The following is a 26,147-nucleotide window of genomic DNA, read 5'->3' as shown; positions in this document are numbered from 1 at the left end:
GCCTTCACAGCCTCCTGCAGCAAGGAGTCCCACAGGTTGACTCTTTGCTTTGTGACTCTGTTATTAGTTTGAAGCCTGCTATCCATTCCTTTCCTTTGGTGTCCTCTAGTCCTTCTACTATGGGAACTAATGAAGAACTTTTCTTGATGCACCCTCTCCATCCCACTCATGCTTTTATAGACCTCTATCCTATCCCCCTCCGTCTCCTCTTTTCTAAACTGAAAAGTCCCAGTCTGTTAACCTCTCTTCATAGGGGACCTGTTCCAAACCTCTGATCGTTTTAGTTGCCCTCCCCTCTCCCACACTCTCTCTTCCCCTCTCCCAGCTCCTTTTCCCAGTCTCCCCCAGTTTTGTTCAATAAAGAGAGATTCTATTTTTGAACAAGTTTTCTTTATTTTGTACATCAGGAAGGAGGGCTATGGAAGGGTAAGTGGAAGGAGGTGAGGGAGGAATGGGGTACGAGCCCCTGATGGGGAGGACTGGGCTGGCTCTGCGGGCTTCTGGGGGTGGAAGCTCTCCTGCAGCCCCCCAATTGCCTCCTCTCTCCAGATGGCAGCCTGCAGCAAGTGCAGCCGGTCTTATGGCCGAGTGCTGTGATGTGCCCAGTGTGGGCACTCAGGGCACTCCAAGCCAGGACTGCTTTGGAAACGGGAAACCCCTGAGAACTGTCTGTCCGGGGTGGGGGTCGGGTCCCTTTAAGCAGAGCCCTCGACTAGCCTGAGGCAGCAGCTCCACGCTCTAAGTCCTCATCTGATGCCCTGCCGGCACTGCTTCCGGCCATCCTTAACCCTGGTTCAGGTCCACTTAATGTAGACATGCTAGTTCGAATTAGCAAAACGCTAATTCGAACTAGTGTTTTAGTCTGGATTCGTTAGTTCGAATTAGCTTAGTTCGAATTAACTAATTCGTACTAAGTTAGTTCGAATTAGCGCTGTAGTGTAGACATACCCTTATTGTTTGTTTAAGACCAGGAACAATAACTTTTTTTCAGTTTGTACCTTTCTTTCAAGGTGGAATATAGGCCATTCTTTGTTAACCTCTTATTTATCCGTGCATGTAATGTTTTTTTCCCCTTTCACATTGCCTTTTTTAGTAAGAGGAGAATTTCCCACATGCTGAAATTATCTCATAAAAGAGGTATTAGTAGGAAATATATGTATCTTATCTTTAAGATTCTAGTTCAGGTTTCTGGACCTAATCCTGCAATTGTTACTCACTTCAGCAACTTTTAGTCAAATGGTCCAATGAAAGCCAGTGGAGCCACATGCTTGAACAAAAATTACTTTGATAAGTAAGACTTGCAAAAATCAAACTCATGTAGCACAACCTGATAGACAGTTATCTTCTGTAAGATAAAACTGACAAATTAGATGCTGTGTCAGCCACCAGATATATGATACTGCTTAATACAAGAGATGAAATAATCATATAATTGATTTTAAAGTTTTTGACTATTTAGCAAAGCTCTTTTTTCAGATGTAATGATGTGAAAGTGAAATGTCTTCCTGTAGCCCCAAAACAAAGCTGCTACGATATGAGAGGTAGGAGGGGTCCCAAATCTACCTTCATCAGCTCTCCGATGATGGTGGTGTAACTATCTCTTAGAGAAGAAAAGAACATTTCTCCCCCCTTCACCTCCCCACTGCTGGAGAAAGAGAGGCTGTTAGGGTTCCTGTGGCTAAGTACTGAAGTGCCTTAACATTTCAATCTTGTTAGAAGATATCAGATAGCAATTAAGAGCTAACAGAGAAAAAGAATGGGAAATTATTATTTTATTATTATCTAACACATTTCATGTCAGAAACCATACCCAGGCAATTTAGGACAATACCTCTTTGACTTCTAGGGAAGGATAATCTATTGCAAGTGATGTACCCAATGCCCATTATTGCGCTCAGAAAACTATATAAGGTTCTGTCACCTTTACATATCTGAACCACTTGTTTCATGGTCCACGTTTCTCGCCACCCCCAATCTTCCATTATTTAGCTTTCATCGTTAAAGGAAATAATCATAGGATTAGGACTACAAATTTAAAATACACCCATTGGCTGTGTCTACACTGGGCCACTTATTCCGGAAAATCAGCCGCTTTTCTGGAATAAGCTGTGAGCTGTCTACACTGGCCCTTGAATTTCCGGAAAAGCAACGATGCTCTACTGTACAAAATCAGCCGCTATTCCAGAAAAACTATTCTGCTCCCGCTCGGGCATAAGTCCTTATTCCGGAACACTGTTCCGGAAAAGGGCCAGTGTAGACAGCCCAGTAGTCTTTTCCGGAAAAAAGCCCCGATCGCGAAAATGGCGATTGGGGCTCTTTTCCGGAAAAGCGCGTCTACATTGGCCACAGATGCTTTTCCGGAAAAAGGGCTTTTCCGGAAAAGCAGCCTGCCAATGTAGATGCTCCTTTTCCGGAAAAACTGAAAACAGAATAGTATTCCGTTTTAAGCATTTCCGGAAATTCATGCCAGTGTAGACACAGCCATTTTGTTGTAGTGTGTTTGGCTTTTTGATTACATCTCTTTGCTTTGTATCTGTGCTCTTCAGGGCTTTAATTTAGGTTGGACTAAATCTCCCCTTGTTGTCTGCAGCTTCTACTGCTTGAATCTTACCAGGTCACTTGGCAGTCCAGTTTGGTTCCTCCAGTTTGGTTCCTCCTGTGTGTTTTGGTTAGGTCTCTTATTCAAAACAGTTGAGTTTATCCCACTGAAACAGCTAGACAGACACAAAGTATCCAGGCAAGATGAAGAGAAGCATTTGGCTTTTTTATTTTGTTTTAGATTAATTGGCAGAAATATCAAAATGGGACTCAAACTGCCTCCTAACACTGACATGTCCTGCTAGATGTAGCCTGCCCAGAATAGAGGCATCTCCAAACACCACCCAGATGTGCTCTGCAGACCACTTGATTAGAATTTATGTAAGGATGACTTGCAGGAAGGAAATGTTCTGTGCTAGCCCATGAAGGATGAAAGAAGTCACATGCACACACAGTTTCCTTGTGCAAGCCCATGTGACAGACCAGTGGCCCTTTTTTTCTGATCAATGGCATCTCAGTCTGTAACCATGGAGATTGCCATGGATTGATGCCACACATTTTGAAGGGAGCCATTTTTGCAGAGCTAGCAATATAGGCTGTGACTGAGTGGGACTCTGCTCTTTCATTACTCCAATATCTGTGGAACTAGGAAAATGACCACAGGTTGAATCTCTCTGATCCAGCACATTCGGGACCTGATCAGTCCTGAATGAGGGAATTTGCTGGACCAAAAGAGTTTCCTTGCTACTAGTTGCCCAGATCACCTTCCCTCCATGCTGCCAGCCCCAGTCATGCCCCCTGCCAGGCTGCCGGGCTGCCCAGGTCCTAACCTCACTATCGGGGCTAGCCCCAGACCCACTACTGGGAATGCTGTGGCTGCTGTGTGTCTGGCCCCGGCCCTGCTACTGGAGCTGCCACAGCCCTTGCTGTGTTACCGGGCCTCCGGCGCCAATCCCAGGTTCCAGCCCCACTGGGCTCCAAGCCAGGACTCCCTGGTCCAGGAACACCATAGTTATGCCAGACCACGGATGTTGCCGAATGAGGGAGTCCCAGTTTTGGAAGGTCCAATCTGTCTAGGAAATGTGTCTATTTGTTGCAGGGATAGTTTTTAACTTTTTCACGTGTACATTCACTTAGCACTTTTACAGATGGCAATTACATGTGTGTAATTACACAAGGAGACCTAAATATTTTCCTGAAGGTCAATAGAGAAATAGTTACCCACTTACCTAGCTTATCTTAAACTAAGATGGATGTATTTACAGAGTATTTTCCAAGTCCATCAATAATTATAGTACCGTTACTTATTACAGTGCACATTACAGTCTAGAACTGTTATGCTGTCATCCAACATCCCAGCACACTGCTGAAAACTGATGTTGCTCCTCTATTTTGCAGACTCAATGCACATAGAAGATGTTGAAGCAGTGCAGAAACTTCAGGATGTCTTACATGAGGCTCTACAGGATTACGAGGCCGGGCAGCATATGGAAGATCCACGCCGAGCTGGCAAGATGCTGATGACTCTCCCACTTCTGAGGCAAACTTCCACTAAGGCCGTGCAGCATTTCTACAACATCAAACTTGAAGGCAAAGTCCCCATGCACAAACTTTTTTTGGAAATGCTGGAGGCCAAGGTCTGACTAAAGCATAATGGGCCTTCCCATCATGCTCATTGAAAAAAGGGAAAATACACAGGATAATAATGGCAACGAAACTTAGTGTTTAATTAAGGGAAAAAATGACTGCACTGATATTTAGCAGCAAGACTGTGAAGCAGCTTTCAACTCTTTCTTCTGTGTCTATCTGATGCAGGTTTTTTTTTCTTTCCTGTTTTCCTTTTCTGTTCTTTTATTTCTTCCTCTTCCTCTCTCACCCCTCCTCCCCCACCCTTTGCTGCTGAACTTTTTAAAAGAGGTCTCTAATTGAAGAGAGATGGAAGCCAGGCCTGCCAAAGGATGGAAATCCATAATATGGATGCCAGTGAACTTATTATGAACCATAATGTCCCCAGTGACAAAGGAATCAAAGAAAGAACCATCATACCTTGCAGTACAGTACAACACGATGAACTGACTGAATGCAGTATTAGATTTCATAGGAGCAGTCTCTAATTAGACAACTAAGCAACGATGCATCGGCTGCTTCTTATCATTGCATTTTCCATCTAGATCAGTTACAGCCATTTGATTCCTTAATTGTTTTTTCAAGTCTTCCAGATATTTCTTAGGTTAGCTACAATGTAACTTTTTCAGGGAATAGTTTAAGCTTTATTCATTCATGCAATACTAAAGAGAGAAAAAAATACTGCATTTTTGTGCTGGCTTGAACAATGATGAACAATAATGAAGGACAAATGAATCCTGAAGGAAGATTTTTTTAAATGTTTTGTTTCTTCTTACTAATGGAGATTTTTTTGTACCAGCTTTACCACTTTTCAGCCATTTATTAATGTGGGAATTTATCTTACTAAAGCAATAGTTGAAGGGAAGGTGCATATTATCACGGATGCAATTTATGTTGTGTGCCAGTCTGGTCCAAAACATCCAGTTTCTTAACATGAGCTCCAGTTTCTAACTAAATGTTCACTGACACAAAGAATTAGATTACACCTACCGCATATCTGAGTAGTCTAATATCAAGTATAAATCTATGGTAAGAGAGTGTGACTGTACAAATGTACAGTTGCTACATGATTTCTAAATGATTCAGTTGTAAATGAATGAGATACTGCCTGTTACTTGCAAAGTTATAATCACACAAAGACCTGTGTACCAATACTAGCATAGAGGCAATAAGACAAATGCCAATGTTTGCAAAATTAAGAAATCAGAATAGTAGACTTCTGACCAAATTCAACAATTTAACACGTCCACACTTTAGTTATTAACTTAGACTTTATTTTGGAAATTGCAATTTTTAACAAGTAGCTAAATCAATATATGTGCTTTTCAACCAGTATTGTCACAGCATGAAAGTCAGTCCGTTTCAAGACTGTTAGAGGTGTAATCTAATGTATAAGCCAATTAGATGCCCCCAGAAAACTACAGTCGCTAAATAACCAATAAACAATAACCTCCATCAAATGCTATACCAATGTACCAGTGTTAGTAGCTGCTCCCTGTACTATGTGAACATCCTTATTCTATGTACACAGATGTAATTAAAATTGTAATCCTAACAAACAAAAGAAATGTAGTTCAGCTTTTCAGTGTTTCATGTTTGCTGTGCTTTTCCAAATTTTTATGTTGCATTCAAAGACTGTTGTCTTGTTCTTCTTGTGGTGTTTGGATTCTTGTGGTGTGTGCTTATAGACACAGGGTAGAATTAGAGACAATATTGGATGTACAATTCCTCAGGAGATTACAGTAGTATATTCTATTCCTTACTGGTAATAAGGTTCTTCCTAGTAATAATTAAGAGATCGAAACTCCAAAACAAGTACTCATTACTGACAGATACACATTGAAATAATAATATTTTCAAAACAAGGGATAATTTCTGTAACAGTTTATTATAGAATACCAATGTATAGCTTAGAAATAAAACTTTGAATATTTCAAGATTCTAGATAAGTCTAATTTTTAAATGCTGTAAATATAGCTTTTATTCAATCATCTCTCAGATGTTGTTATTAACTCGCTCTGTGTTGTTGCAAAACTTTTTTGGTGCGGACAAGTTTCCAAAACTATTGCTACTTTGTGTGCTTTAAACAAAATACAATAGGCTGATGGTGCATCAGCCTTGTGCTAGAAAATACTGTGTATCTATCATTAGCTCTATGGGACTATATTGTAGATTGTGTTTTCTCAGTAGAGAAGTGACTGTAGTGTGATTCTAGATAAATCATCATTAGCAATTCATTCAGATGGTCAATAACTTGAAATTTATAGCTGTGATAGGAGTTCAGAAATTGGCACATCCCTTTTAAAAATGACAAAAAAATACAACTCCTGGGAAAAAAAGGTGCTGATTCTATAAGATTATTTATATATGTAAGAGTGCAAAAAATGTTTATTTTCCAGATAGTTTGTGCAGGGTTTAAGTTACTACTGTTCAATTACAGTATATATATATATATATAAATATAAATATATAATATAAATATTGTTTTGCTGTATCACATTAAAGAACTTGGGCTTCAGGGTCAAAAGCCAATAAACTAAAAATACAAAAAACACAGAAAAATGGAGATGTGTTAAAGGCACAAGGTGCAAACATTAGTTTTCATTTTTAGTAATTTGTAGAGCTGCAAAAGAACAAGTATCTCAAGACTTTAAAAACTTTTCAATGAAATAAGGCTAAAAGAACTGCACAGTCTTTATAATAATGTTAATCCTAAACCTAGCTGGAGGAGAGTTCTTTCAAGACCACTTATTTAATGTGAAGTGTTGGGAAAATTTCAAAAGGTGTCTGTTTTAGCCATTATGATTTAATTTCTATTTTTTGCTTCATTTTTTATTTTTTCTTATTTAAAGCAATATGATTGTGTGACTCCCAGAAGTTACACATTTGTTTCAATCAGATCAGATTGTTGTATTTATTCCACTATTTTGCATTTAAATGATAACATAAAAAAGATATAAAAAATTAAAACTGCTATTTTTCTTATAGAAGAGAAAATGGGTGTTGGTGATTGTATTTTAATTATTTAAGCGTCTCTGTTTACCTGCCTAGGAAAACATTTTATGGCAGTCTTATCGTGCAAAGATTGCAAAAGAACAAAAAAAAATTAAACTGCTTATAATAAATAAAAATCCAGGAGTTGCATAATAGCCAGTAGTAAAATAACCATGTCTATAGCTGTAGATGGGCTTCACATCTGTAAAGCAATCAACTGTATATTTTTGTGATGTGTATCATACCGTGTGCTCCAACCAATGTCCATTTGTGTAAATGTATTTATTTTATATTGTATATATTGTTAAATGCAAAAAGGAGATATGATTCTGTAACTCCAATCAGTTCAGATGTGTAACTGAAATTATTATGCCTTTCAGGATGATGGTAGAGCAATATTAAACAAGCTTCCACTTTTGATCGCTTTTATTTTATTTTTTGTGTTGTGGTTATGTTTTTTTGGTTTTTGTTTTTGTTATAAGAGGGAAACAATTCAATAAGCATTACCTTTTGTTACTTCCATTCAAAGAGTAGCAAGCATTACCCCTTTCCCTTTAAAGTAGAGTACAAGTCTAAATAAATGCTATATAAAGGCTTGTCAAAATGAATTCCAGTGTGGTGCAAGACATTTTGCATACTCTTAAATATGCAAAATGTCTCATAGCACATTAGAATTCATTCTGACAAGCCTTTATATAGCTCTTATTTAATCTTAAAGCATCTCCACATCAACCTGCATTACTCAAAATCATTGTCTCTCTGTCAATGTCATAAAAGAAAACTTTCCCACTATTTTAAGATCATATTAATACCATCTAGAAATAATTATTTGATTTCTCCATCAACAACTAAATCCATCATTCATTTCCTATAAAAGGGACTCCTTTTACATGTTCTGGGTTTGTTTCTTTTAAAATATATGCATTATTTGAACCAGCTTTCATGCATAGAAGTAAGTAGTCATGGGAGCAATAATAGAGATTGGTGTTAATGAAGAACTCTCATTAGTCTTGAAGATCCAAAGGGTTAAACAGCTTGGTTTAAAACTGACAGTAAATAGCCTCTCAACCTTTTACCAACTGAAAGGTTATAGCCCTTATTGCACTGGGTCCAACTGTGTGTCCTGCGGACCCTTCTGGAGCCGTCACAGAAGTGCTAATGTGTGCTTTTCTTGCTTTTTAGACTCTCTTCTTGATAGTATTTTGTCATTGTGTTTGCCCAACATATTTCTCACCTTCAGTGCTGGCTATTCCCTGGAGACTTTGGCTGATGACACAAAGGCTACTGAACTGAATGGTATTCAGGGACAAGAATTGTTTCAGTCATTCAGACAAACTATCAGGAGAACGCTTGGTATTTTAGAATTGTACAGTCTTTTAATTAGTAATATGCCATTGAAGGATATGAGAAGGGGGGAGGGAAAGTACTTTCTACATTTTACTTGTTTTAAGAAAGTTCTCCTGGAATAAAGGAATGACAGAAAGAAATCCAAATATTTTGAAACAGCATATACAATTTTGCCTGACTTGACTTTTATGATTTGATTTTGAGTTCTTGCCCAGTAGCTCTTCAGACTGGAGTATAATGCATCATCACATCCTAAAATGGAGAGCAGCATTGTTCAGAACATATCATTCTAAAAAAAGCAAAGCAAACTGTAATTTGCCATATGTAAACAATATGCCACTCTTCGAGTTGCAGATGCCCCAGATTTGAACAAAATGTAATTGTATCTATTCATTGGCTTGAAACGTTTGACTGTGAACATTTCCACAAACATTTCTTATAATAAGTAGCACTTCTATTCCATTGTTCAGCTAAGGATCTCAGAACAAGCATTGAATGAGCATCACATTTTCCCAGGAAAGGCATAAATAGGGGTATATACAAAGCAGAGAGCGTTTCACACAACTGAAATGCACCCACTTCTGGGTGCACCATGGCAAACATTTAACAGCTAATAGCACTACACAGCTGCTTAGTTGAGGAAGTGGACAACTATCCAATAGAAATATTTAAATAGGCACAAATATTTTTGCAAGTACCCATGGGGAAGTTGGCCAAGACTCACTAACTCTTAGCTGTAAAAGAGGAAAAGTGCTCAGAAGCTTGGTTTTTAAATCTCATTCAACAGGTGTTCTCTCCACCAGTGTGCTATCTAGTGCTAAAATGCAAAAGATTCAGTACTGATTCTGGAGGAAAAAGTGCTACTAATTGAGTATGTCACTGAACCACATTCTACTTCCGATAGCATCTTGGTTATCCTTGGAGACTCCCTGCCAGCAATAGTCTACTTCTCCTTCGCTTTTTATGATCTCATGGACTCACAGTACTGGGTGATATGGAACACCACCAAATTAGTAGCTTATATTCTCTCTAGATAAGCCTTCTGTAGAAAAAGACATTGTATGGAAATCAGTCTTCAGGCACTATGTATTTTATGCATACACTTGTGTTTGTGGTTATTTAGAATGTGGTACTATTGTTACAGAAATACTAGTACAGATTAAATGGATGTAGGAAAACAATATATTTCTAAAGATAAACATATGGAAATATTGCTTATGTAGGGACAAATATCCATGATGCGTAAATGTTCTTTTTAGGTGCTCCCCTCTGTCTCCTCTGGAAATGCCCCATACATGGTATTTTCTCACTGGCTTTTTTTTTTTTTTTTTTTTTTTTTTGCAGAATATCAAAACACTTCCTTATTTTTTCACTTAACCTGTATTGGCTCTTTAGACTGAACACAAGAATGGCACAATTTTAATCTGTTTGCTGAATTCTAAGTCAATTTTTGTTTACCCTTGCTTATTTTCCTTATCTGTTTTTTCACTTGCACCTTTCCTTTCCTTTGCATTCAGTCTCTCTAGTGGATTGTAGTTCTCTTTGATTTCACGTGGCTCTTTGTTAATTACTATATCCTTGTTATATAGTCTGGCTGCAGTAACTACATCACATGTTTTTTCTTGTCTGATAAGATGATGATTTTGTGTATCTAGAATACCTCTCCTCTAACATATTCTATAAACTTTCTCCTCTCCTTTGCTACAGAAATGCAAATGTGGAAAATGCCAGTAGTAGATTTGTTTGCCTTTTTAAAAATTTTATTCACAATCATTTAGTTTTTTATAGGTGGATTGATATATCTTGGTCATGGTAATAGTCGTCTTTGTTGAGATTTTCACCCATTCTTTCCCAGCATTCAAATTCCCAAGACTAATTTCTTACTATGTTAATATAAAAAAGCACGTAGCAGTAGATTGATTACACACAGCATCTTATTATTAAGTAGAACAGAAAAGAAGGGCATTTCAAAATATAATCCTCCTTTCCCAGGAGTATTCGTCTTGTTCTCCATGAAGTTAAAGGTCTGAAATAATGTGCCCATCAGGAGCTCAATGTTGCATGTCCATGCCAGTTGGTCCAAGGGCTTGTTATGATGGTAATGACCTGCTGAAACGTGAGCTTTGATGGCAACAATACAATTGCTACCAGCTCACCCGCTGGGAGAAATATTTTATTATTGTCAAATGCCCTCCACAGAGATTTGTTTTGCCTGTTCCTGTTTAAATTAAATTCAGAGCAGCACTGCATTATTATTTCTCTGGAGTATATTTGAAATAAACAACTAGTCCTCAAATTTAGGATTCCTGGCTAGTTTAAATTTTCTTATTAGCAGAAAAATTACAAGAGGTGACAACATAGCTGCAGGAATATGATTATGGCAGCTGTACAAGAGATTTACTCACTGAGCACATGGCCTAAAAGCACAAGAACTCCCTTCTACTTTACAGATGCCAGCCAAATTAATAATTAACTGTGTCATAAATTCTGTAGCCTCAAAGAATGGTGTCCAATAGGAACAATGCTTTTCTGCATCTTTCTATAGGAGTTTTGTCACAAACCTAAGTGAATGCTCTTCACGGGGTGTGTGACTGATCAGACTAAGAAACCAGTGCATGCCATTCCATATCACGGCTGCTCAGTGATAGTATGACTTGGTAGTCCAAAAAAAAAGGTAGTCCAAAAAACATATTACCCCATCCACCCTGTGTCTCCAATAGCCTGGCCCCACTATGGCTACACCACTGCAAACAGCACAGATTCGGAGTCATTTATTGCTGGTTGTCTAAGGCATAACTGCGACATTCTGCTAGCCCTGGCTCACTGAGAGTTTTGGTACAGATTAAATGGGCCAAGTTGTCAACTTCATGGACTACATTCACATACAGGAAACTTTGAGTTCCCGTTCTTAGGATTTCATTCAATATTCTTCTTTTGGAGAGTGGCATTCCCATGCTCACCTATGGAATTACTTAAGGGATTGATGGCACTACAGTGTAAAAATAGCTGAGAATTTAGGACACCAATAAATAACACAAAGCACAATACCACATCCTGACTCCATAGCACCACCGTGCGGTAGCTGTAATTCTTCAAACACTTTCCCCAAATGCTGCAACTCTGTGGCAAACAGCGTAATCGAATGGTGCCTGGAAGGGTATTTACATTGCCAAAATACATGTTCTTAATTCAGGTTAACTAACTCGCAGCAGCTAAGTTAAGTTAAAGTTGCAAGGGGAGACCTGCTAAAACCTGGAGAGGAGCCTAGGGTTGGTGATGAGCTGGTAACCTGCATTAACGTTTGCTGCTCACCTGAGGTAAAAGCCAGGTTTTTGTCTCTTCCATGTGATTTTTGCCTGAGTTAACACACCCTTTTTTCTTCAATATAGCCATATGTGAAATCAGGGTTTTTTTATTCAGGCCTTATACTTCTGAAGCATTTGGATAGGGGAGGTAATAGTAAGGTCTGGATTAAGAAAGAGGTTTTGCAGGCTGCAACTCTGGGCTAAGAGGGGCACAAAAGGGTGACAACAGTAATGGCGCTAGCTGTATAAACAAGGTTTCATCATAATGACTATTTGCATAGTTTGCATTTATTCAGCACCTTGTGTCCAAAGAAGTCAGTGGACTTTTGAAAAGCAGAGATGTGTTGTTATTTGGGTAAAGAGAGGCCCTGAGAAGTTAAGTTCCCTGTTCATAATTACGCTGCAAGTCAGATAGCTGGCTTCTCACCTGACTCAGCCATTGACTTCCTGGTCTGCACTCTAACCATTAGATTACAATACCTGTACCATGGAAAAATTCCTAGCACATCTTCATGACCTCCTGAGGTCTCTTCCAGCTCTATGATTCTATGATCTCTGGAAAAGTCACCCCACACCATTTAGCTGGATGGATGTGGCAAGGGTGGACTAGCTACTGTTCAGGTTGATGTTTCAGAGAAAATAAACAATGGTAATTGAAAGGAGTTAAAAGGAATGTATTTTTATAGGGCAAGAAAATTGAACTGGAGAGGGTTAGGAGTGTGAATTTAATCTAATATGCTCTAGCTTGCTTTACTGGGAATGGCCAAAAGGGACTGTTAGTAAAAGGAAGTCAATAAGGAGGACATGGTTGTGGAGTGTGGCCTCCAAGGACGGCAAAGGAGCCTTTTTTTTACATGCCTGCATTTAACTTTGACCCTTTAGGACTCTCAAGCTATGTCCACACTGCAGAGTTTTTGTGCAAAAAGGTCCGTTTTTGCATAAATACTCAGAGCGTCCACACCTCAAGTGCGTTTTTGTGCAAAAAAATTTACAGTGAATTGACAGAACGGGGGGGAGGGGGAGGTTGTTCAAGTATAGGTATTCCTCTTTCTACAAGGAATAACTCCGTTTTGCACAAGCGCTCTTGCCCAAAAAGGTATATGTGGATGGGGAAACAGGGTTTTTTGTGCAAAAACAGCCTATCAAAAGAAACACAGGTGCCCTGGTGCCATTCTGTTAATGGCAATCAGGGCTTTCTTGCAAGAGAGCGTCCATACAGTCTGGATGCTCTCTTGTGCAAAAGTGCATCACTTTTCCGATGCACTTTTGCAGTGCGGACACACTCTTGCAGAAGATCTCTTCCACAAAAAGATTCTTGCGCAAGAAGCCTGCAGTGTAAACGTAGCCTCAGCGCCCTCCACTTCTTCTGAAGAAGAATCTGTGTAACACACTGAGGAACTTTCCCTTCTGTTGCCACAGTTATTTTAGTGACAAACAACAACTGAGGCTACCCTCTCTCCATCCAGGCACTTTATTTCGCTCCCCTTGCTCATCCCATCCTTGTTCTCCAGAGCCCTGCAACAGAATTGGAGCCTTCCCTCCCCTATCTGAGCATGCTCTGCATAATTTGTCCCTTACTGTTCCATTATTCCAAACCAATCTATTAATAAGTAGTACTGGACACACTGAGCTTGAGCTATTGCTCAGTAATACAGGCTCTGAACTACGTTCTAGGAGCCCATGTCATGTGCAAGCGCTTATATGGTCCTTCCTGCTTTGTTGCCCATCCCCATTCAACCATCAAATTTGGCATGGAATATGAATGATTAGTCATTAAACACCACCAGTTAATTAGTTTGTGGCTACTACGTGGTGACCAACTTGGGAAAAAGCAATTCCTCTTAGAAAGCAAATCCCTGTTGGGGGGAAAAAAAAGATAAAAGCTGCTATGTTGCTAATAAGAGCCTGCACTTAACAAAAACAAAAATATTGCTACTTCTGGAAGGCTTTTATTATGGGGCTCCCGTGACAGATTAGTGGCCCAACCCTGAGCCGGGCTGAGTGGGAGTGGCAGGTTTGAGCATTCTGGCGCTACCAAAATTTTTACAGAGTGCCTCATTCAAATTCTTTCTCCTCCCTGCCACCTGTCTAAGGCTCTGGAAGGGAATTTGGGTTGGGAGTTTGGGTGCAGGCTCTGGACTGCAGCAGGGGGCTAGGGGTGGCAAAAGGAAGTGCAAGTTCTTGGGGGGAGTTTGGGAGGAGAGGTTGGCGTGCTCTGGAGGGAGTGGCATGCACAAGATGGTGTGGTAGGAGTGGATGGGGAGAGCCACACTTACCTGGGACCACTCCCCTCTGGCAATGGGTGCTGCTGCCCCAGTGTGTTCCTCAAGACACCACCCCTTCTCCCCCCCCCCCGCCATGATCTCCTTGTGCATCCCTCAGCACCACCTGCTTCCCCAGGTGATTTCAAACACATTTCATCCCAGCTGCTAGCATGTGCATCCCTGTGGCCCGAAGGAGGGGGCGGGAGAGGCGGATGCCTGCAGGGGGGCAGCAGGCATCAGCAGGCTGGTGGTGAGTTTTGATGGAGCCCAGCCCCGACCCAGGAGTATTCCTGGGGCTGGGACACCATGGGCCCATATAGTGCGGGTGCTTCCTAGGAGTTTCCTCAGCTTCCCCTGAGCTTAATGGCAGCAAATGCTGAGCAGGGCACTATGCACCGCTCAACACCTGAGGGGATTGGGCCCATGTCACCCTGTACGAGACAACAGAAGGCATCTGTCATCGGCCTAATTTAAGAGCTCCCGCCTCTCATTATATCTGTTCTCAGGCTACCAGCCCACACCTCTCTGCTTATTTAGAAAAAATGACCAGAGCAGAGGCATACGTGTGTAATCGGAGCTGGCCCAATAAAAGCGCCGGAATAGAGGTTATGCATGTCACCAAGCTGCAAGCAACACGCAGAGGCTGAGACAAATGCTCCGACCACTATGCCTACATGGGGCACTCCCCTCTGCAGCGGTGTCACTTGGCACGCTAAAACCAGCCCTTCCTTCTGAACAAAGCTAGTACAGGGATGGGCGCCCGAGGAAACAAGACAGTGTCGGATTGTTACGACAAAAGGACAAATTCAGGGAGAGGATTAGTGAAAGTCTACAGTGTGTGTGGTCACTGGATACTGGTTTAACCCCTTCACCGCTGACTGTCACCTCAAGCCCCACGAGGCAGCATTGTTCGTCAATGGTTGCGAAGAAAGAGGGGCAGAATCTCTGGTGTGTCTGAGGTGTTCTCTTGCAGGTTTAAAACACCTTTGCTTTTCTTGAATGCCAAAGACACTGCGTTGGCCCAATCCCTATCATCTGCATACCTATGGCACCTAGCTAGCATGCAGCAGATGGGGATCCATCACATGAAACACTTTGCCCTCCACATGGGTAGTGCAGGAACAGTTTGCTGCCCTAGTCCTGTGCATTTATGAGGAATACTCAGGTTACTCTTCCACAAGTTGATGTCTACATTGCACTACGTGGCTGTGCTTTATGAAATCCAACTAGACACTGGCCCTCCCATTGGCATGTGCTAGCTATTCACCAAGATGCTCAGGAACACAGCCCTGTGCTACAGACATCCCTAAGCCTCAGACTGCCAGATGATAATTGCTGTCTTCTTCCCATTGCCTTTGAAGCATCTGGCATTGGCCACTGTTGGAAGACAGGCAATTGGGCTAGCAGGATCTTTGGTCTGGCCATTTATACCATCTTAATTTCCCCCTCACCTCACGAGAAGGGAGTTGAAGAGGGCTCACCAGCTGCCCAGGTGAATGCCCTAATCATTGGGCTACAGTGATTGATGAGGGCTCCCACAATGTTACCAACTGAAGCTGTTCCACTTTACTAAACTAGTACTGCAGTGAAGTGGTGTTTGAGGCTCTCTCTCTAGGCCTGTGCTGGGGCTTCAGTGAGAAGGTGTTTAAGGCTCCCTCTCTAGGCCCCTGCTTGGGGCTTCTCTGGTGCGTTAAGGGAGCTGTTGGTTCAAATCTCCTTTCTGCTCCTTGAAAAGGGTGTGGGAGAAGAGGGAAGTGCTGCAGTCATGTATGTGCCTGGGTTGTACAGCTAGCTGTGGTGATGGAAGTTGGGGGCATCTTGAGCATGCCTGTTGAAACTAATACACTTTAGTTAAATATTTAGACAGCAGCAACTCTGCATGTTGTAGTCCAGAGGTTAGACTGCCTACCTTGCTGAGTGGGGCTGTGAGTTTGAATCCTCCTCTGCTTGATGTAAGAAGGGTTATGGATGGGTTTCAAACACAGTTGTTCTGCATGTGCCCTAGGTGATGCGGCTTGCTTCCCTTTTGCCTGTGGAAGCTGTTTAATTAAATTGAGCCAAAAGCTGTCTGAGACTTCCTCGGTAACCCAGGGGTTTGCCTGTGGGCTTGGCCCGCAGCAGGTGTGGTGTGAGTCTGCCTTGGTGCAAGCCTGGGGCTTTGGGTCAGGAGCACAACTACCCTTACTTCTAGTCCAGTTGCTTAAGTAGGGCGGTGGGCAACAAGCAGCCTTTCATGGACATTGTAAACAGCCACTGCTGGGCATTTCGGGCAGTGGCATTTTTATCAATAATGGGTCATGTTATTGAGAACTGGCCTTGAGAGGATTGAAATCCATATTGGTCACTGCCATCTGGAACTTTTTTGGTCCCTGCACACTGCACCCTGAAGAGTGGATTTAAGGTCAGGAGGAGATGTTGCCCAGCCATGGGCAGGTTGCGCTCTTATGGTTATCCATGATTAATTTGGATGTACCGGATCAGTAATAACTTTTTAAATGCCCAGAATACAGCCATGCAGTGTGGCCATGAACATTCAGCTCTATGGACCCACAATGCCAAACATATTGTCGTTGTTATAAAAGAGCTCTCAGGTACACTGAAAGAGCCATAGAAGTTTCAAGCAAGCCTGAGGTGTTTTAAGGCTTTCCATGTGTGCTTAGACAACAGTTTACCTATTTATATAAGCTGAAAATCTCTCCTCAAGTAGATGTTGAGATGCCAGTTGCCAGCTCATGCCAAGGTCTCCGTATCTCAGCAGGACACTGACAGACATGTAATTGGAATCTCTCTGGCTCATTTATGGGTTAATACAGTATTGCTAGAATAGCATGGGTGGCGGGTATTGTAGGCAGGAGAGGCTGAACTTCCCCAAACAGCCTATTATGGCCCCTCCCGCAGGCCAGTGCACTTTCCGTAGGGAGTCAGGGTTGGATGTGTTGCCTGCCCAGTGCCCTGAGGCGTGGAGCCCTGGGCGTGTGGGTGCAGCAACCTCGCCACCCAGGAACTGTGGGCATTGAAGCTGTAGCACACCAGGGCTGGGGACTTGCATCTCTGCCACAAGCTGAGAAGTGCTGAAGTCATGAGACATTGTGGGTGTGCTTTGGGCTCCTCTTGTGGTTGGCTTGGGGGAGGGGAGCTAGAAGAGGGGGCATAAAGAGAGAGGCTGGAGGTTAGCCCCCGTCTTGAGGCCTGAGACTAGTGTGGTGGAGAACCTTAAAAGGTGCAGCTATGAAAATTCTGACACCTCCTTCCCATGGGAAGAATAATTAATTAATGATCATAAATAAGCCAGCACATCTGTTATATATAATAAACCACGGGGGGGGGGGGGGGGACCTTGTGGGAGGTGTGTGTCTGTGTAAATTATGAGGCCATTTTTACACCTAAGGAAGAACCCATAATGGACAGACAAGTAGTTTAATTGTATTTTGCATCTCAGTTTGAAATCCAATGAAAAAGCTCTTTAATATTTTTAAGTACTCTTCTTCCTGATACTATTTCTATCATACTCTCAGCATATGGCAGCAAACAATGCTGCCTTTGCTGTAGCTGGGGTAGCAAAATGTCTAGAAAGTTCATTGTAAAATTGGCTTTGATAATGTTGTGAGAGGTAAATGTACCTGCAAGGAGAGGATTTTATATAGTTACTACACTGAAACCCTTACCACAATGTAACCTAGACTTAGGACACCCATTCATAAGGTAACCGGGGAAAAAATGCACAGTGAAGTGTGTGTATGTGGCGGGGAGGGGAGGGATCCTGCTCCTACAGAGTGACCAAATGTTTCGCTAAATGACTTGCTGAGCCAGGCTAGCCATATATTTTTCATATAAATGGGATCCATCTTTTTCCCAGAAGATTTCAGGAAAAAATTCCAACTCCCAGTGAGAAAAGACTTAAGGTCAGCTTCTGTACTTCACACTACAAAACCTTTTCACACGGTCAGGGTAACAAAGGGACCTGCAAATCTAACAGCAACATGTTTTATAACATGAACAAAATCAGGAGATTTCCGTGACATCCAGGTTTTCTTTTTCAGGGCTGTACTACTTCTTTTGTACCTCTGTTTTAGAAAAGGTTGAGAGAAGGAGGGTGATATTAATCATGTAGGAAGGATTGCAATACATTTCTTTCCCTGGCTCCACTTACCTGTTAATGCTTGTTATTGGGAGAGTCTTTGCAAGGCAGTATGCATGTTTGATGCAAAAAACAAAGATGCCTTGTCACAGTGGTCTGAAGAGTGTTACCCCCACATAGCAATATACATTTCTGCTTTTCCTGCAAATAATAATGACCTTCAGTAGATAAAGCATGTTTCAACTCACTGGTTTAGGTGAGACTCTGTGAGTACAAGGGTCTATCTCTGTGAATTTAGTTGCAGGTTTGGTACCAAACTCACTAACATATAAATAGCCCCAGTATGAAATATATTGTCTAGAATGGTATTAATGACCTGGAGAATGAGTCCTTGTAAAAGGATGGACTAGGCCTTGAAGCCCCTTGTTGGAGGCTTGGTATCCCTTCCACACCTGGCCCCAAAAAAGGGCAGTAGAGAGGTCCTCCAAGCTGCCTAGAGTGTCTGTGTGAGAATCAGCCAATCAAGGCCCAACAGGTTAGTATAAGAAGAGCTGCGGGGCCAGAGAGAGTTTAGCTCTTAGTTAGACCTGCAGGAGAGTAAATGGTGCTCTGGGGTGGCTTCTGGAATTCCACCAGGACAGGATCCTGAGATGAAGATCGAGACTGTGCTGAAGCTATGGGGATGTGGCCTACAGAATTGTAGCAGAAAAAGAATTTAGTGAAAGGGACATAGCAATGGCTGCTGCCTATGGGCTGTGAGGGGATCTGTGTCTCCTGCTCCTTCACCAGCCACTGGGAAAGTGGCCTGGACTTTGATGCAACCTAGAAGGGAAACTGAATTCTTGTAGTGGCCTGACTGAAGAACTGAGGTGAGAGAGGCCCAGGGTATGTCTACACTACAAAGTTAATTCGAACTAACGGACTTTAGTTTGAATTAACTTTGATAGGCGCTACACTAGCACTCTGCTAGTTCGAACTTAATTTGAACTAGCGGAGCGCTTAGTTCGAACAAGGTAAATCTCATTCCACAAGGACTAAGCCTAGTTCGAACTTACTAGTTCAAATTAAGGCCTGTGTAGCCCCTTAATTCGAACTAGTGGGAGGCTAGCCCCCCCCCCCCAGCTTTCCCTGGTGGCCACTCTGGCCAACACCAGGGAAACTCTATTGCCCCCCTCCCGGCCCCAGAGCCCTTAAAGGGGCACGGGCTGGCTACGGTGCCTGTGCCAGGTGCAAGCCTGCCAGCACCCAGCCAGCAGACCCTGCACCTGGCACGGCTCGAGCCAGCCACCCGATGCCCCCCAGCCCTCCGCCTCTTCCTGGGACCAGGCTGGCGGCTCCCGGGAGCTTGCCCAGGACCGCAAGAGGCGGGCACCTGCCTGGTCCAGTGCAGACATCGTGAACCTCGTCCACGACCTCCGCACTAGGCACAGGAAAGTGACGGTCTAGGGCAGGAGAGCTGCCAGCTTGGCCACCCAGGAGCAGGTTTGCATGAAAATCAAGGGGGTCCACTGAGACCCCCGACCCTGAGCCCTGAGCTTAGAATGGCCATACTGGGTCAGACCAAAGGTCTATCTAGCCCAGTAGCCTGTCTGCTGACAGAGGCCAACCCTAGGGACCCTGGAGCGGATGGACCAAAGACAGTGACCAAGCCATTTGTCTCATGCCATCCCTCTCCATCCTTCCACAAACTTTGGGCAGGGACACCACTCCTACCCCCTGGCTAATACCACTCCATGGACCCAACCTCCATGACTGTATCTCACTTCTCTTTAAACTCTGTTCTAGTTCTAGCCTTCACAGCCTCCTGCAGCAAGGAGTTCCACAGGTTGACTATTTGCTTTGTGAAGAAGAACTTTCTGTTACCAGTTTGAAGCCTGTTATCCATTCCTTTCCTTTGGTGTCCTCTAGTCCTTCTATTATGGGAACTACTGAAGAACTTTTCTGTATGCACCCTCTCCACCCCACTCGTGCTTTTATAGACCTCCATCATATCCCCCCTCCATCTCCTCTTTTCTAAGCTGAAAAGTCCCAGTCTGTTTAGCCTCTCTTCATATGGGACCTGTTCAAACCCCTCATCATTGTAGTTGCCCTCCCCTCTCCCACCCTCTCTTCCCCTCTCTCACCTCCTTTTCCCAGTCTCCCCCAGTTTTGTTCAATAAAGAGAGATTCTATTTTTGAACACAATTGTCCTTTATTTTGTACATCAGGAAGGGGGGTTAGGGAGGGGTAAGTGGAAGGAGGTGAGGGAGGAATGGGGTACGAGCCCCCGATGGGGAAGACTGGGCTGGCTCTGCGGGCTTCTGAGGGTGGAACCTCTCCTGCAGCCCCCCAATTGCCCCCTCTCCCGAGTTGGCAGCCTGCGGCAAGTGCAGCCGGTCTGATGGCCGAGTGCTGTGATGTGCCCAGTGTGGGTACTCTTGGCAATCCAAGCCAGGACTGCTTTGCAAGCAAGGCACCCCTGAGAACTGTCTGTCCGGGGTGGGGGTCGGGTCCCTTTAAGCACAGCCCTCGGCTAGCCTGAGGCAGCAGCTCCATGCTCTAAGTCCTAATCTGATGCCCTACCGGCACTGCTTCCGGCCATCCTTAACCTCGGTTGACGGTCCACTCAATGTGGACATGCTAGTTCGAATTAGCAAAATGCTAATTCGAACTAGTTTTTTAGGTCTAGATGCACTAGTTCGAATTAGCTTAGTTCGAATTAACTAATTCGAATTAAGTTAGTTTGAATTAGTGCTGTAGTGTAGACATACTCTGAGTGAGGAGTGGTTTTTTTTTTAAATTCTTACACCCCCCCCCCCCCCAAGTTTTGGGCATTGTAATGGCAGGGCATGGGATGAGAAGACTAGAATGCTTTAGTTCTTGGGAAAAAATGGGATTAACAGTCCTGTGTGAACCAGAATTTTGGCAGAACAAGATTAGCATTCCTGTCTGGATATCCTTCAGAACTGCGCTCCATTCAGTCCTTGGTCTGATGTCTAAAATTGCTAATATGGGTGATGAATGCTGGGGCAGTTATAGTAGTGTCAAGAAGCTCCAATCAGGTCAACATTACATTGTGTTGATTGTTGTTCAAATACATAGTAAGAGGAAGTCTGTGTCCTCAGAACTTAGATAGTCTAATTGAAGGCAAGATAAGATGTGCATGTCTGTCCACTAGGAAACCACCATCAAATGGCAACAGTTTTTAGGTTGTACCAGTTTAGATAGTCTTCAAATCAGTAATCGAGGGTATGTCTATGTAACCACCACTAAGACGGACATGTAACCACCATTAAGGCGGATTTGAACTTGGGACCTCGGGAGCTGACTATAGGAGCCTCTATCTTCTGAGCTAAAAGCCAGCTGGCTCCCAGCGCATGCTGTAGAGGTCTCTTGATTTTAACTGTTACAGAGGTCTAGGTGCCACTTGCAGTACTCAGTAACCACACTAGACCTATGTCTACACTCGCGGCTTCTTGCGCGAGTAATATGCAAATGAGGCAAAGCATGGAATATCGTTGTCTCATTTGCATACTTAATGAGCCACCATTTTTTTCAGAAGAGGCTCTTGCACAAGAAGGAGTGTCTACACTGCCCCTTCTTGCGCAAGAAAAACCCTCTTGCGCAATGCCATTCTTCCTGTCAAGTAATAGGTGTAATGGCATTGCGCAAGAGGCTTTTTTTTGCACAAGAAGGGACAGTGTAGATGCTCCTTCTTGCGCAAGAGCCTCTTCTGAAAAAAAGGTGTCTCATTAGGTATGCAAATGAGGCTTGGCGATATTCCACACTTAGCCTCATTTGCATATTACTCGCGCAAGAAGCCGCAAGTGTAGACATAGCCTAGGGCTGCGTCTAGATTGGCATGATTTTCTGGAAATGCTTTTAATGGAAACGTTTTCCGTTAAAAGCATTTTCGGAACAGAGCATCTAGATTGGCACGGACGTTTTTCCACAAAAGCGATCGGGGCTTTTTTGTGGAAAACGAATCTGAGCTGTCTACACCGGCCCTTTTGTGCAAAAGGGACTTTTGCCTGAACGGGAGCAGAATAGTATTTCCACAAGAAGCACTGATTTCTTACAATAGGAAGTCAGTGCTTTTGCGGAAATTCAAGAGGCCAGTGTAGACAGCTGGCAAGTTTTTCCAAAAAAGCGGCTGATTTTCTGGAAAAACTGGTCAGTCTAGACACAGCCTAGGTGAGTGGGTTACATCTACACTGCAGAGTTTTTTTGGAAAAATGGCCTTCCCTATATGCCACTTATGCTAGTGCTTGCTCCAAAGCTAGTAGGAAAATTGTGTGCGTGTACTAAAGGGAGGGAGATTCATGTGGGGTAAGTCTGTCAAACTATGAGCTCCATTGTGTATTAAGAAATAAATGTTATATCCTATAGCAAACACTTGTCTAAACTTTCCTGAGGGCAGCTCATTTTATTAATTCTAGGACGTGTCCAGAACATCTTACTGAGGCTATGTCTACACTACAGAGTTTTTTCGGAAAAACAGCCATTTTCCCCAAAAAACTTCACTTACGCCCACACTGCAATCATGTTCTTTTGGAAAACAATTGAAAGAGCAGAGGAGTTTTTCCGATATTGGTAAACCTCTTTCTATGACGAAGAAGCCTTTTTATAAAAGAGCTCTTTCAGAAAAAGGCACGTGAGGATGGGGAAGAGGGAGTTCTTTAAAAAATGAGGAAAGAGGAAAAAGCACAGGTGGCCTGGTGGCCACTCGGTCCATAGTAATCACAGCTTAAATGTGAGAGAGTGTCCATTCATTGTGGACGCTCTTTGTCGAAAAAGCAGATCGCTTTTTCATGTACGTTGGCAGTATGGATGCGCTCTTTCGGAAGAAGTTTTTTTGGAAGATTTCTTCTGGAAAAGCTTCTTCTGAAATAAGCCTGCAGTCTAGACGTAGACTTAGAGGTAAAAGGCTCTATTATGTTAAAAGGCCTCTGTGTCATCCAATCCCTGAGCCACTAGTTTTTAATCATAGATCTTTTACCAATGGATTGCTGGCACTATTTTGCTGATTACCATTTTAAAATGGATACATGATACTGCAGAATTAAGAGACAGACTTTTATTTTGAGCGACAGATGAAAAAACTGAAGATGGCATTTCTTTTCAAGCAGCTATTTTCACCATTTTGTAACTTTAAATATTAAACTTCCCACCTGAAATATAATAATAAACTCACCCCTGGGAAAGTCTCCTTAGAAGAAGCAGAATCAGTTTTTATATGGGAGAGGATATTTTGGCATTTTGATCCCAGTTCTCGCAGCTTTAAGCTGCTGCTTTTATGTCAAATAAATGCTTGAGCGGGGTACAGTCAATATAGTGCCTACTTTTCCTATTGGTCTGCTGGCACAGGTGTCATGGACAAGATAAATGGGTTAGCCAGGATATTCCTGAACATATTTCTGGTTGCTGGAATACCCTGATTGAAGCATAGGATGGGTAGAGAAACAAAGGCATATGGTGGTGAAGTGCCCTGAGGGAGTTCACACAGTAGGTCTTTAGCACAGCTGGGACTAGAACTCGGGACTCAAATTCTGGCTTCATTGACCAATATTTTATTTGAAGCCTCCTGATTTCCAATTGTCGCCTTTTTTCCTAGAGCCTGCTGCTCTTCTTTAAGCCTTCAAAATGGGTGCATATTCTCTTTTGTCCCATCCACCCTGAGCTGCCCTGACTTCAGCTCACGATCTAGAGGCAGCAATATAGGTCTCCTTTTGTCCCCTTTTCTGTAGGACAAATAAGAAATCACATTTGTAAAAAAAAAAAAATGTTCTACTGAGTCATTTTGAAAGCGTCTTTAGCAACCAAACCAAAGTAGGTAGAACTAATCTGCACAGATTAATTTTGTTCTCTTGCCCCATTTTATGGGGCAGCAATCTTGCAATGATTATTGATTATCAGGCATGACTACTAATTCCCTTAAGGTCATTAAGTGTACTTAATTAAAGAGCAGTTAGCAAGCTTCTCTTTACCAAAGTAATAGTGGCTGTTAAAAGTGATTTGCACATTACCAATATGGTGGCTATTACTCTAATGGTCAATTTGTCATTTATATTTTCGAAAACAAATACATTTGGGAGTTCAAATGAGTGCAAAAAACCCATCAGACATGAACTTGTTACAAAATATGTGAAAAGCAGCTGTCAGGAAGACTTTTTTTCTTAATGAACATAAATGTGAATGCATTTGTTTTACTTGTACATTTTATTTTAAGGTGAAGTGTATAATTAAGTAGACAATTTTTATTTCTTTTATGCACACGTCAATATCTGAATATCTGTGTAGATTTTATTATCTTGATGGATTTCCAACTTTCATGTAATTCCTCATAGCAGTTACTTTCTCAGATATTTTTTCCAAATTTTTCATACTTAATCTTAGCCCAGACATGAATATCTCTGGAAGGATTTTTAGAAAAATCAGTTCAGTCATTTTGCTTTTGAGGAAGAAGGGATGGGAAGAAAATAAATGTTATGTGTGTTTGAAAAAGCACTTCTGAACTTGTGCCGTGTGGTTCCGAGTTTCAACAGTTTTAATGAAGCTCTACCCCTTATGATATCACTAAGCAATCTGTGGATTGTCCTTGCTTGATGTAATTTAGAACCTGTAAGAGAGATTATAATTTCTGAAGTTTCAGCTGGGATAATTTTTGTGACTGAAATACACTCTACAAAATCCTTTAACCTTCAAAGAGAAAAATCTCCACTACAGGCAGTCCCCAGGTTACATACAAGATAGGGATTGTAGGTTTGTTCTTAAGTTGAATTTGTATGTAAGTCGGAACTGGTACATATTGTAGGGGAAACTCTAGCCAAACATTTCTCCAGAGCTCAGTTTTATTCTCCCACACCTCACTTCCCTCAGTCCTTTATTCTCAAGCTGAGGTATCTGCTGAGAAAAGCCACTCCGCGTCTTCCTGGTCTCCTGGAGGCGGAGCGCTAGCTTCGCGTCTCCCTGGTCTGCTGGGGGGAAGCAGCTAGTGTGGGGTTGCCTCACCCCGTTTGTAAGTAGCGATCCGATGTAAGTCGGATCCATGTAACCCAGGGACTGCCTTTATGAAAATATTGCAATAAATATTTTAGGTGTCCTTCCTTCTCTCCAACATCCACTTCTATCTTTAACCAAATCTTAAAACTTTCTTTTCTTTGTGAAGACACAGTATCTTTTCCATTTCATTGTGGCAAACAGGATTGCTCACCTTCTAATGGAATAAAGCACCTCTTTTGACCTCTGAAGGGTTACAGGATATTGGATCTTAAACACATCCTTGGTCCAGGACTCTGTATGACCCATTTTTGGATGTCAGGCAAGGGTCATTTGGGACTCTGCATGTGTGTGTTGGGCGGGGAAGAGGAAATGTTTCTATATGCTGTTTTCTTCTTAATGGCAGCTGTTTAGGAGGTTAGAGTTGACAAAGATGGGCACCGTGCAGGCAAGGTGGAACAAAGCTGCATAAATAATACATTCAACTGCATAATACATGCAATTCATAATCCATCTAGTAAGAGAAACATCACATCATATATGGGTAAAATATAGTTGGGTAAAAATTAGGGGTGTTAACTATCAGGTAATATAATAGTCAACTAACTGCATGAATTCTTAGTGGTTAGTTGACTATTCTATAGCCCTGGGGGTGAGGCCAGCAGACAGTGCAGTCTGGCCCCACTTCTGAGGAGCTCCTTGCATCCTGAATCAAAGGCAGCAGTGAGGAGTGCCAAGCGAGAGCCGGTCCACAAGGGGAGCCAGTTTAAAAACCATTTCCCTGTGCAGACCGGCTGCTTGCTGCCCCTGTATTAGAGGCAGCAGCACAGGGTGGCAGCAGCTTCTGTCCACAGGTGTCCAAGCTCCCTGTGGACAGAGGCTGCTAGGGGGTGGGGGAAGGGCAGGGATCAGGGGAGGCTGCCACAAAGCCACTCCAATCTGTGGCAACCTATGGGGGAAGGAGGGCTGCTGCTGAAGCAACTTCTGTCTGCGGCTAGCCCAGGCTGCCACAGACAT

General features: G+C 42.6%; 1 protein-coding gene across 10 annotated transcripts in view; it reads left to right on the top strand.

Moving 5' to 3' along the window:
• ESRRG (estrogen related receptor gamma) overlaps positions 1-7,592 on the top strand; it is a 537,949-nt gene extending 530,357 nt beyond the window's left edge. For all 10 annotated transcript variants that reach the window (XM_075925198.1, XM_014580750.3, XM_014580752.3 and 7 more), the window contains one exon: positions 3,937-7,592. In XM_075925198.1, coding sequence (XP_075781313.1) covers positions 3,937-4,181 — 245 coding nt within the window. In that variant the 3' untranslated portion in view covers positions 4,182-7,592. The remainder of the gene's footprint in view (positions 1-3,936) is intronic.
• The last annotated feature ends 18,555 nt before the right edge of the window (positions 7,593-26,147 follow it).

Source organism: Pelodiscus sinensis, chromosome 3 (assembly GCF_049634645.1).
Source record: "Pelodiscus sinensis isolate JC-2024 chromosome 3, ASM4963464v1, whole genome shotgun sequence".
NCBI classification, from domain to species: domain Eukaryota; kingdom Metazoa; phylum Chordata; order Testudines; family Trionychidae; genus Pelodiscus; species Pelodiscus sinensis.
Note: the sequence above shows the minus strand (reverse complement) of the source record. Positions and strands in the feature narration are given on the sequence as shown.